General features: G+C 36.9%; 1 protein-coding gene across 9 annotated transcripts in view; it reads left to right on the top strand.

The window, feature by feature from the left end:
• Window positions 1-13,573, top strand: part of rps6kl1 (ribosomal protein S6 kinase-like 1) — an 89,253-nt gene that overhangs the window by 31,508 nt on the left and 44,172 nt on the right. For all 9 annotated transcript variants that reach the window (XR_011888049.1, XM_072274087.1, XM_072274074.1 and 6 more), the window contains 2 exons: window positions 669-2,174; window positions 2,302-2,391. Coding sequence is in view for 8 of the 9 variants with exons in the window: in XM_072274087.1 (XP_072130188.1) it covers window positions 669-2,174; window positions 2,302-2,391 (1,596 nt within the window). In the remaining variant the exon portion in view is untranslated. The remainder of the gene's footprint in view (window positions 1-668; window positions 2,175-2,301; window positions 2,392-13,573) is intronic.

Genomic DNA, 13,573 nt, shown 5'->3' with positions numbered 1-13,573 from the left:
CTTTCAGGCAGCTGGGGTGGCACTGTAGAGTAGTGCTTGGCATAATGCTTTACAGTGCAGGCGTCCCAGGGTTCAATGCCCGACACTGCCTATAAGGATTTTGTACGTTCACCCCGTGACTGCATGGGTTTCCTCTGAGAGCTCCCATTTCGTCCCACAGCCCAAAGATGTACCATTTGGTAGATTAGTTAGTCATTGTGAACTGTTGCGTGATTAAGCTAGGGTTACATCAGTGGGTTGCTGTGCGGCACAGCTCAAAGGGTTCATTCCACGCTGTATCTCAATAAAACAGAAACACAATAGAACACATAAAAAAACAACATAGCAGACTCTTATCAAACACCCAGTGTGCAAAAAAAATCATGCAAACAATTTTATAAAGTAAACAAATAAACACGACATTAACTCCAGAGTCCCCAGACCTGAGTCCTCAGCCACAGAGCCTGCTCAGCACAGAACCACACATCTTGAGAATAGAACCAGGGAACCTGAGCAGTGACATCTACTTGGCTTAATGATGGTCAGTGCAGCACTTCCTCATTACATTTTCACCTTTAATTTTCATCCTTTTGCATTCTTTATTGTTGTATTTGCATTGTGGTGTAGCTGCAAGTTCGCCTATGTCTAATGTAGCATGTGGTCTCATTGTTTCCCTCCTCTGCCTCCAGGTGGGAAACTCTGGTCTCAGCTGCGTCATTACCGGCCAGCTGTCACGGGAAAAGGGATGGAATTCCCGGAATGCTCTAGTCCGCATCACAAGACCATTAAACTAAAGAACAGCTACACTGCACCCTCTCTTGCACTAACATGTAACGATGCTTCCACGCTTGCACCAGTCAGCAAGGGGTACCGGCAAAGTGAAGACAATAAAGTGTGCAAAGAATTCACCAGGGAGCACAGTTACAACACTGATAGATTCGGAAACACACAGACAAGGACAGATCTGGGTGTAAGTGACAAGCCACCTTGTCACATGAATGGTGCAAATCAACAAAATGCACAGAATGAGTGTGCAAACAGGACAAGGACTTGGCAGGGAAATAACAAAGCTTCAAAAACTAGCCCACCACTGATTGGCTTGAAGCAAAGTCCTGAGAGGATAAGTTTGCAGGCTGCAAATGTGGAATACAGTGCTGGTGTAACCTTTGACCTTGCATTCCTTTCAGAAGAGGGCAGAGACTTAACTCAAAGTAGTAAAATTATGAATCACATTATGAGCAGCAGTGTGGACAGTTTGATGCTAAAAGACCCGCGGCATGGAAAGATTCAGCTTCACTCACAGGGTGAAGCTTTACACTCCCCTGATCATTTTTCAAAGACCAAAGACTCCAATAAGTCACCAAGCCCAAAGTCATCAAGAACTTACCAAAACCAAGCCACTCCAGATTTGTTGAAAGGAAAGTTCTCATTGGTTAATGAGAAATCCCAACATGGATCTAGCCCAATTAGAAGTCCTGTTAGAGCCACCAATTTGAATTTGAAGGCTGGCACAAGACAAGGAAGGAGGGGTTCCTACCAAATAACAATCAATCCTCTGGATACAATCGATAGTAAAGTTAGTAGTGTTATGGATAGCTCCAACCTGGTCATTATAGGGTCGTCAGCTGTCTTGCCTGCAAGGAATACAACTGTCACTGTCTTGGAGAAAGGACAGTCAGAGCAGAAGACTTCAGTCAGTGTACTCAGCTCTGTACAACAAAGTAATGGGCATCTGTCATCACTAAGTGTAATTGAATCGCCATTAAAATTATTATCATTGAAAGACAAAACACCTGAAGAAATGTTGAACGACAAAGATAAGAGTTCTGCAAATCTAGATTATCAACTTAAACTTCCAGACCAGTTTCTGGTCTCTGAAACCTGCTGTGAACATGAGGATCACAGTTCCAGAATAGTTGCAGGCAAAGGCACCTTTTGCAGAGTTGACAGTGCAAGATCCTTGAATAGGACATTAGATTCCTCGGCTCCCTCCAAAACAGAAGGCCATTTCTTATCCCCTCCACCAATCCATCCAAATGCCGAACAGTCCATCTCAAGCCAGGTTTTCTCAGGCCTGTCAGAGGATCAGATCAGAATCTGGGTGGCCGAGATAGTTCTTGCCTTAGAGAGTCTACATCAGCAAGGAATTGTCTGTCAGGATCTAAACCCTAGAAATATACTTGTGGATAATGCAGGTGAGTTCAGAGAAAAATGCATAGAAGATTTTAAAATGGTATTTCCTGGTCGTTGCTTCTGTTATACAGCAATGAAGTGCTGTTCAAATTCATAGACTAGAACTTCTAATTCTGTTTTATTTTACAGGCCACATTTGCCTCACCTATTTTGGCCAGTGGAGTGAAGTTGAAGTTCAATGTAACACAAGAGCCATAGAGGACATGTACTGTGCACCAGGTAATGGGGTTTGACAGTACAAGACTGAACCTGGGTGGTGTATAAGCTTTCCTGTTGAAGTATTAGGATGTTCTGCTATCTTAATAGTTGTTAATTAATTCACTAATAATTGCAATACATTTATCATGGGGCACTGACATCAAAGGTTCTTGAATTTTCATCGGACCAAGGTTGGCAGGCAGGTATGAGCACTGTGAAAATTAAATTCGGGCACCTTCGCTCTTAAACTCTTCTTGGGCTTCAAGCCTGCTATCAATTATAACCGATGTTTCAATGACAAACTCGGCCACCTTATTCAAAGGTGAAAATGGCAGAGTTTGTCATCGAAATGCCAGTTATAATCAATACCTCTGCCTGGTTTGAAGCCCGAGAAGAGTTTATTCGTCCTACTCGCCAGGAAAGCACCAGATCCTTTTTCACCTTTGCTCCTGTTTATTATGTGATTGCTAGTAACAGATACCATAGTGAATCCATACCACTTAGTGAGTGACTTGGTTAAAAGACTTGCCAGTGTTTTCACGACAAACCATAAGATATAGCAGCAGAATTCCGCCATCTGGCCAATCGAGTCTGCTCCGCCATTCAATCATGACTAATCCTTTTTTTCTGTCTCCTCCTCACCCCCAGTTCCTGGCCTTCTCCCAGTAACATTTGATGCCATGTCCAATCAAGAACCTATCAATCTCTGCCTTAAATACACCCAATGACCTGGCCTTCACAGCTGCATGTGGCAACAGATTCCACAAATTCACCACCCTTTGGCTAAAGAAATTTCTCCGTATCTCTGTTTTGAAAGGGCACCCCTCTATCCTGAGGCTGTGTCCTCTTGTCCTAGACTCTCCCACCATGGGAAACATCCTTTCCACATCTACTCTGTCTAGACCTTTCAGCTTTTAAAAGGTTTCAATGAGATCCACCCCCATCCTTCTTAATTCCAGCGAGTGCAGACCCAGAGCCATCAAACGTTTCTCGTATGATAACCCTTTCATTCCTGGAATCATCCTTGTGTACCTCCTCTGGACCCTCTCCAATGCCAGCACATCTTTTTTAAGACAAGGGGCCCAAAGCTGTTCACAATACTCAAGGCCTCACCAGTGCCCTGTAAAGCATCAGCATCACATCCTTGCTCTTGTGTTCTAGACCTCTTGAAATGAATGCTCTCGTGACATTTGCCATCCTCACTACTGACTCAACCTACAAGTTAACCTTTAGGGTGTTCTGTACAAGGACTCCGAAGTCCCTCTGAATCTCAGATTCCTGGATTTTCTTCCCGTTTAGAAAATAGTCCACACATTTATTTCTACTACTAAAGTGCATGACCATGCATTTTCCAACATTGTATTTCATTTGCCACTTTCTTGCCCATTCTCCTAATCTGTCTAAGTCCTTCTGTATCCTACCTGTTTCCTCAGCCCCTCCACCAGTCTTCATATCATCTGCAAACTTGGCAACAAAGCCTTCTCTTCCATCATCTAAATTATTTATATACAGCATAAAGAGAAATGGTTCCAACACCACCTCTAGTCATTTGCAGCCAACCAGAAAAGGATCCTTTTATTCTGACTCATTGCCTCCAACCAATCAGCCAATGCTCTAACCATGTTAGTAACTTTCCTGTAATACCATGGGCTCTTAACTTGGTAAGCAGCCTCATGTGGCACCTTGTCAAAGGCCTTCTGAAAGTCCAGATATACAACATGCACTGCATCTCCTTTATCTATCCTACTTGCAATCTCCTCAAAGAATTCCAGCAGGTTCCAGGCAGGATTTTCCCTGAAGGAAACCCTGCTGACTTTGTCCTATCTTTTCCTGTGTCACCAAGTACTCCATCACCTCATCCTTAACAATTGACTCCAACACCTTCCCAACCACTGAGGTCAGCTAACTGGTCTATAATTTCCTTTCTGCTGCCTTCCTCCTCTCTTAAAGAGTAGAGTGACATTTGCAATGTTCCAGTCCTCTGGCACCATGCCAGAGTCCAATGATTTTTTGAGATGATTTCTAATGCCACCCCAATCTCTATAATGTTATCTCTTTCAGAACCCTAGTGTGCAGTTCCTCTGGTCCAGGTGACGTGTGTACCTTTAGGTCTTTCAGCTTTTTGAGCACCTTCTCTCTTGTAACAGTAACTGCACCCACTTCTCTTCCTTCACACACTACAACATCAGGCATACTGCTAGTGTCTTCCACAGTGAAGAGTGATGCAAAATACTCATTTAGTTCAACAGCCATCCCCTTGTCAACCGTTATTATTTCTCCTGCCTCATTTTCTAGCGGTTCTATATCCACTCTCATTTCTCTTTTATTTTTAACATACTGGAAAAAAACTGTTACTATGCACGTTGATATTATTTGCTAGCTTGCTTTCATACTTCCTCTTTTCCCTTCTAATGGTTTTTTAGTCGCTCTCTGTAGGTTTTTAAAAACTTCCCAATCCTGTATCTTCCCACTAATTTTTTGCTTTGTTGTACGCCCTTTCTTTTGCTCTTACAATAGCTTTGACTTCCCTTGTCAGCCATGGTTGTGCTATTTTACCATCTGAGTATTTCTTCATTTTTGGACTACACCTCTCCTGCACCTTCCTCATTTTTCCCAGAAACACATGCCATTGCTGCTCTGCTGACATCCCTGCCAGCAGCTGCTTCCAATTTACTTTGACCATCTCCTGTCTCATACCATTGCAAAATCCCTTACTCCACTGAAATTTTGCTAAATCAGACTTTACTTTCTCCCTATCAGATTTCAAGTTGAACACAATCATATTGTGATCACTGGTTCCCAAGGATATTTTTTACCTTCAGCTTCCTAATTGCCTCTGATTCATTACATAACACCCAATCCAGTATAGCTGATCCCCTAGTAGGCTCAATGACAAACTGCTCTAAAGAGCTATCTCTAAGGTATTTAACAAACTCACTCTCTTGAGATCCATTACCAACCTGATTTCCCAATTGACCTGCATGTTAAAATCTCCTGTGACTACCATAATATTCCCCTTCTGACTATTTCCCATTGTAACCTGTGGTACACCTCCCAGCCACTGTTGGGTGCCTGTATGTAACTGCCATCAATATCCTTTTATCCTTGCAGTTTCTTAACTCAACCCACAAGGATTCAACATCTTCCGATCCTTTGTCACATCTTTTTACTGATTTGATGCCATTCTTTACCAGTAGTGCCACACCACCCGCTCTGCCTACCTTCCTATCCCTCCGATATAACGTGTAACCTTGGACATTCAGCTACCAACTCCAAACATCCTTCAGCCACGATTCAGTGATGGTCACAACATCATACCTGGCAATCTGTAATACTGTAACAAGATCATCCACCTTATTTCTTATACTATGAGCATTTAGATACAACACCTTGAGTACTGTATTTGCTGTCCTTTCTGAGTCTGCATCCCTAATGATTTGATACTCAGCCTGTTGGCTGCAACTAAGTCCCATCACCTGCCTGCCCTTCCTGACAATCTGACTGCACGCTATCTTTACTTTTTTTTTACCAAACTGCCTGACATGAAGACAAGTAGGCAGGAAAACTGGAGAATTTGCATTGAGATTCCTAATTTACTTGCAACAAATGTGAAGAGAGAAATTTTTGCTATAGATTCTGACTGGTGTCCATTTATTGGAAGCTAAGAGAATGAATCGTGATGTTTGACTAAATCACACTTCTCTGGGCAATTTCCATTGATAAAATACTTCAGGGGTATTGTTTTAATATTACTGTAATATTTCAAGAGGAACTACAGGTTACGTGAAATTGACCTTCAGATCTAATGTAGGTAAACATCTGTACAGAATCATACTTGGTGGTTCATTCACTTGGTACTAAATTCCACTGTCTGATCCTTTCCCATGGCGCTATATATGAAACTGCAACTAAACATTAAAATTGTCAGTATACAGGTGAATCCACTGATGTACATTCACACACATGCAAAAGTAAGCAAGAAACTTGAGGTAATAAAATGTCAGATATTACAGTTTCAATTTCATCACCGATTCTTTGATCAGGACTTTGAACTTAGATCATTAGTCTAAAATTCAGGCTGCTGTTCAGTGCTATATGCAGTAAGTGCTGCATTTGTTTTGGATAAAGTGTTAAACCATGGCTGTATTCAGATGAACCTGGAAAATTCCATGGCATGATATGAAATAAGACAAGAATGGCTCTACCATAACTTCTGAAATTGATTTGGAGAGGGAAAACAAATCATCAACTTGTGCACCATCTTACTCTGGGATTCCTGGGCTTAATTACTTCTGAAGTGGCGCGTCTGACAAACATTACACTCACTAAGATCCACCAAAGTAAACTAAATATGATTTTAATCTTGAAGATTTGGGGGGCGTCACGTGATGACGTGGGATTGAGACGTGTAAATCCAGCTCTCCTGCAACAAATCAGTAAAGTACCGTTTAAACAAAACAAAGTTAGTAAATATTTTCTGAAAACTATTTATAAACTTTGTAAGACTACTTTACGATATGCCTCCTAAACCGCAACAAAAGAAGTCTGCTGTTGCGAAGCAGCCGCGAGACGGGAAGAAAAAAGGGCCTACTGCAACGATGGAGCCTCAGACTCAGGTTGGATCTCCTTCGGTAGAACAGGGAGCAATGGCGGTGATAACGGCTTCTTCGAAGAAGACACCGGAAATGCGCATGCGCAAATCGACACAACGCAAACTACAAGAACCAACAGCCACTGCAATTGAAAATGACTCAGAGTCGGAATTGGATTCTGCAGAGAACACAGATGAAGAATTGGAAGCGATTGGAAGTAAAGGAGATGATAGAGATATGAGAGAGGCTATATTGCAGTTAACAGCTGAATTAGGAAAAGTAAGAGAAGAGCTTAGAGATACGAAGATGTGCTATGATAAAGTTATGGCAAGACAGGACAAAATGGATAAGAAGCTTCAGAAGATGGAAAGAAGGTACGGAGGGAGATAAACCAATAGAATTTTTTCAAAGATGGATCCCGGATGTTTTGCAAATGGAAGAGGAGGTTCGACCAATTGAAATTGAGCGGGCACGTAGAGCTTTAAGACCAAAACCAAAAGATGACCAATATCCACAACCGATTTTAATAAAATTCTTAAGATTTCAAGACAAGGAAAGGATTCTACAGGCAGCTGCTCGAGCTGCCAAAGATAGAAAAGGGCCACTGATAATTAAAGGGAAAAAAGTTTTTTTCTACCTTGATATAAGTTATGAACTTTTGAAGAGAAGGAAGAAATTTAACCCAGTGGAAAAAAAACCCTATGGGATCATGGTTATCAATTTACACTGCGTTATCCTGCAACCTTGAAGATTTTTTTGCCTGGTGGAGAAAAAAGATTTTTTGATGACTACCAGAAAGCAGAGCAGTTTGTGCGAGATTCTCTGAATATTCACCAGATACAAGAACAAACCCAGGAGAGCGAGATAGATTGAAGATGAAGAATGAAGATTGGGTTAAAGAATGGACTTGTTGGATTTTTGAAGCTGGATGAATGTATAAATATATTATTAATTATACGAGGGGGGTAAGAAAGGTTAAAACTGGAGGAATATTAGTTGGGAATAGTAATACTAATTTTGTCTATATATATATATATATATATATATATATATATATATATATAAATAAAATGTTTTTTTTGTTGCGGGGGAGCTGGAAGAAGCTCTGATCGATTGCTACACTAGTCATGTGTGCAAGCGTGGCTTTTGCCACGACCCGTAAAATGGAGGGGGGTAGTGTTGTGTATCCTTTCATTCACAACATTAGTGGGGGGGGGGGGTATTTTGTTTTTTCTTTTTTTTTCTATCTTCTTTTTTCTTTCTGCCTGGAAGGTTGGGAGGGAGACACATAGCAACATGGTGAAGTTTAAAGAGATTCCCCAAGGAACTATGAGAGTTGAGAAGATAAATAATGTTTTAGATTGGAGTAACTTTGTTAAGAATAATGACTAATTTATTGAATTTTTTGACTTTTAATGTTAACGGGCTTAATGGACCAGTGAAAAGAAAAAGAATCCTAACACATATTAAAAAAATGAAGATAGATTTAGCTTTTTTACAGGAAACACACCTAACGGAAACAGAACATCAGAAACTAAAGAGAGATTGGGTGGGTAGTGTTGTTGCGGCTTCATTTAATTCAAAAGCGAGGGGAGTAGCAATTTTGATCAATAAAACGTTACCAATTAGAATACAAAATGTAATAACTGATTCTGCGGGGAGATATGTGATTATACACTGTCAACTTTTTTCTGAACTATGGACTTCTATGAATATTTATGCACCAAACGAAAATGATGCAAAATTCATACAAGAAGCTTTTCTGAGTTTGGCGGATGCGCATGAAAAAATATTAATTGGAGGAGATTTTAATTTTTGCTTAGACCCAGTCTTAGATAGATCAACCAAGGCTGTTATAAAATCGAAGGTGGTAAATTTAACTTTATCATTGATGAAGGATTTAAATCTGATTGATATATGGAGAAGAATCAATCCTAAAGAAAGAGACTATTCATTCTACTCCCATAGACATAAAACTTTTTCAAGGATAGATTTGTTTCTATTATCAATGCATATTCAACACAGAGTGAAAAATATGGAATATAAAGCAAGAATATTATCAGCTCATTCCCCTTTATTAATGACAATAATAATGGCTGATAAGGAAGAAGTGGCTTATAGATGGAGATTTAATTCAACATTATTAAAACGTCAAGATTTTTGTGATTTTATGAAAAAACAGATTCAATTTTTTTTGGATACAAATTTTTATTCAGTGGATGATAAATTTATATTATGGGATGCGATGAAAGCATATCTTAGGGGCCAGATAGTAAGTTATACGTCTAAAATTAAGAAAGAGTATATGGCAGAACTAGATCAATTGGAAAAAGAGATTACAAAATTAGAAAAAGAATCTCAAGGATATATGTCAGAAGAAAAACGAAAACAACTTGTCAATAAGAAGTTACAATATAATACGCTTCAGACATATAGAACGGAAAAAGCAATTATAAGAACTAAACAAAGGTATTATGAGGTAGGTGAGAGAGCACCTAAAATTCTTGCCTGGCAGTTGAAAACAGAACAAGCTTCCAAAACAATAAATGCAATTAGAACAAGGGCAAATAAAATATCTTATAAACCTCTTGAAATAAATGAAACCTTTAAAAATTTCTATTCTGAATTATATCAATCAGAATCCCAAAATGATGTTAACGAGATAGAAAGGTTTTTATCATAAGTTTCTCTTCCAAAATTGAATTTGGAAGAACAGAAGGGATTAGATATGTCTTTTACATTAAAAGAAGTTGAAGAAGCTTTAGGATCACTCCAAAGTAATGAATCTCCAGGAGAAGATGGTTTTCCACCTGAATTTTATAAAAAATTTAAAGATTTATTATTTCCTCTTTTTATGGAACTAATACGTCAAGCAGAAAAAATACATAAACTTCCAGAATCTTTTTCAACAGCAATTGTATTAGTATTGCCAAAAAAAGAGAGATCCTATGAAACCAGCATCATACAGGCCTATTACTTTATTGAATACAGATTATAAAATAATAGCAAAAATTTTATCGAATAGATTATCTAAATATTTACCAAAATTAATACATATGGATCAAACAGGATTTATTAAAAATAGACAATTGGCAGATAATGTAACCCGGCTACTCAGTATAATTCATTTGGCACAAAAAAGGGATGAGAAGAGTATAGTAGCTTTGGATGCAGAAAAAGCATTTGATAGATTAGAATGGGATTTTTTATTTAAAGTACTAGAAAAATATGGGTTAGGAACATCTTTTATAAATTGGATTAAAACTTTAAATTCTAACCCTAAAGCTAAAGTAGTGACAAACTCTCAAATTTCAACACCATTCCAGTTAAAAAGGTCAACTAGACAAGGTTGTCCACTATCACCTGCTTTATTTGTATTGGCGATAGAGCCATCAGCAGAACTAATTAGAATTGATCCAGATATTATGGGTTTTAGAGTTAATCAGGAGGAATATAAAATTAATCTTTTTGCCGATGATGTTTTGATCTATTTAACAAACCCACAACATTCGTTACATAAATTATCTTCTAGATTGGATGAATATGGGAAGGTATCAGGTTACAAAATAAATTGGGATAAAAGTGAAATTTTACCTCTTACTAAAGGAGACTATAGTCAATGTCGATTAGTAACCCAATTTAGATGGCCGGTAAATGGTATAAAGTATTTAGGCATAAGACTTGATAACGATGTAAAGAATTTATATAAATTTAATTATTTACCACTATTGAAAAAAATTCAAGAAGATCTTGACAAATAGATGATATTACCAATAACATTAGTAGGTAGAGTCAATGTTGTAAAAATGAATATATTTCCTAGATTACAGTATTTGATTCAAACATTACCAATACAATTGCCACAGAAATTTTTTCAAGAGTTAAATAAATGTGTGAGAAGATTTCTTTGGAAAGGTAAAATGTCAAGAATATCATTGGAAAAATTGACATGTAAATTTGGGTTAGGAGGGTTACAACGTCCAAACTTTAAAAACTATTATAAAGCAAATCAACTTAATTTATTGCATCTTTCTTCGATGATCGAAAACCAGCATGGATTAAAATAGAATTAGACAAGATAGGAGAAAATAGACCTGAAGATTTTATATATAAATGGGAATCTAAATTGATACAGGAAAAGAAAGAATCTCCTATATTAATGCATTTGATTGATCTATGGAATAAGATAAATGTTGATAATGAAACACAGAAATCTCTATTAGCAAGGAGGCCTTTGTTCCAAAACAGACTTATTCCTTTTACAATGGACAATCAACTTTTATAAAATTGGTACCAAAAAGGGATTAAATTTATAGGAGATTGTTTTGAACGAGGTATATTGATGTCATTTGAACAATTAAAGGATAAATATAAAATATCTAATAATACTTTCTTTTGTTACTTTCAATTAAGGGCTTACTTAAAAGGTAAGCTGGGTCAAACAATGTTTTTGCCAAAACCTAATGAAATTGAAATTTTAATACAAAAAGGGAAAATTAAAAAATTTATTTCTTGTATGTATAATTTGATTCAGGAACAGACAATTAAACAAGGAACCCATAAGTCAAAGCAAAAATGGGAAACAGATCTGAATATTAATATTGATGAAACAAATTGGTCAAGACTTTGTCTTGACAGTATGACAAATACAATAAATGTTCGACTTAGATTAGTACAATATAATTTTTTACACCAATTATATATTACACCGCAAAAAATAAATAGATTAAATTCAAATCTATCTGATAAATGTTTTCGGTGTAATCAAGAAATTGGTACTTTTTTACATTCTACTTGGTCTTGTTTTAAAATTCAACCCTTTTGGATAAATTTAAGAATCTTATTGGAACAAATTACTGGAACTCAACTTCCACATAACCCTGTATTATTTCTATTAGGTGATATTGAAGGGATAAAACCGAAACTTAAATTGAATAAATATCTTTCTTTCTTTTTCAATCTTCTGATTAATTTCAAAATATAGAAACAAAACATAGCAATAATACAGATAATATGAGATGTATTGTTACATTTAAAAAAAAAGAGTAATTGCAAAACCAAATAGTGGAAATTACCAAAATTCCCATACATGTAGAACTGATCACGGATAATATAAAGCAAAAAAAAAAAGGAAAAAGACAAAAAAAAGAAAAACAAAACCCATCCCGAAAGAAAAAAACAACTAAACTAAACTAAACTAAAAGACTTGGGCAAAACTAACAACTGAAAAATGGAAAAGAAGAAAACCTCAGCGTCGACGCCTCCATTCCCCTCCAACAACAGTACAGAGAAATAAAACCAGTTTGGAAATGATCAAATTACATCAAATGAAAATGCTGAATAAATGGCCTCCAAATTTTTTCAAACTTAATAGAAGGGTCATAAACTGCATTTCTAATTTTCTCCAAATTCAGACACACCATAGTTTGTGAAAACCAATGAAATACTGTAGGAGGGTTGATCTCTTTCCAATTCAACAAGGTGGACCTTCTAGCTATTAAAGTAAGAAATGCAATCATCCTTCGTGATGAAGAGGTTAAATTATTTGAGTCTATCATTGGTAACCCAAAGATAGCAGTAATTGGATGAGTTTGTAAGTCTAGATTTAGGACCGTTGAAATAATATCAAAAATATCTTTCCAATATTTCTCCAACAAGGGACATGACGAAAACATGTGAGTTAAAGAAGCAATCTCAGACTGGCATCTGTCACATATTGGATTAATATAAGAGTAATAATGAGATAGTTTATCTTTGGACATATAAGCCCTGTGAACTACTTTAAACTGTATCAACCTATGCTTAGCACATACAGAGGATGAATTCACCAACTGAAGAATTTTTTCCCATTTTTCAGTCGGTATATTAATCTCAAGTTCTCTTTCCCAGACAGCTTTAATTTTATTAGAGGCATCAGGACATAAATTCATAATTATATTATATACAATTGCTATTACACCTTTCTGAGAAAGATTTAAGTCTAAGATTTTTTCCAAAGTGTCCATTGGATATGGGTGTGGAAAATTAGGAGAGACAGTAATTGAAAAGTTTCTAATCTGTAAATATCTAAAAATGTGAGATCTGGGTAAGTTATATTTATTGGAGAGTTGATCAAAAGACATAAAACAGTTATCCAAGAATAAATCGTGAAAAGATATTATACCTTTGGTTTTCCAATCAAAGTAAGCTTGATCCATCATGGAAGGTTGAAAAAGAAAATTTGATATAATGGGACTTGCTAGAATGAATTGATTAAACCCAAAAAATCTTCGGAATTGAAACCATATACGTAAAGTATGTTTAACTATTGGGTTATTCATTTGTTTATATGATTTAAAAGAAGTAAAAGGAAGTAAAGTTCCTAAAACCGAACCCAAGGAAAACCCTTGTAATGAATTAGATTCAAGATTTACCCAATTTGGCGAGTCACGGATAGCAATTGCTAAAGGTTCAAGAGCAATATTAAATAGTAAAGGACTAAGAGGGCAACCTTGCCTAGTACCGCGAGAAAGACAAAAAAAAGGAGATCTATAATTATTTGTACAGACCGAGGCTACCGGGTAGTAATATAACAATTTAATCCAAGATATAAATGTCAAATTAAAATTAAA

Source organism: Mobula birostris, chromosome 1, assembly GCF_030028105.1.
Source record: "Mobula birostris isolate sMobBir1 chromosome 1, sMobBir1.hap1, whole genome shotgun sequence".
Lineage (NCBI taxonomy): Eukaryota > Metazoa > Chordata > Chondrichthyes > Myliobatiformes > Myliobatidae > Mobula > Mobula birostris.
This window is presented reverse-complemented; position numbering and strand designations above follow the sequence as displayed.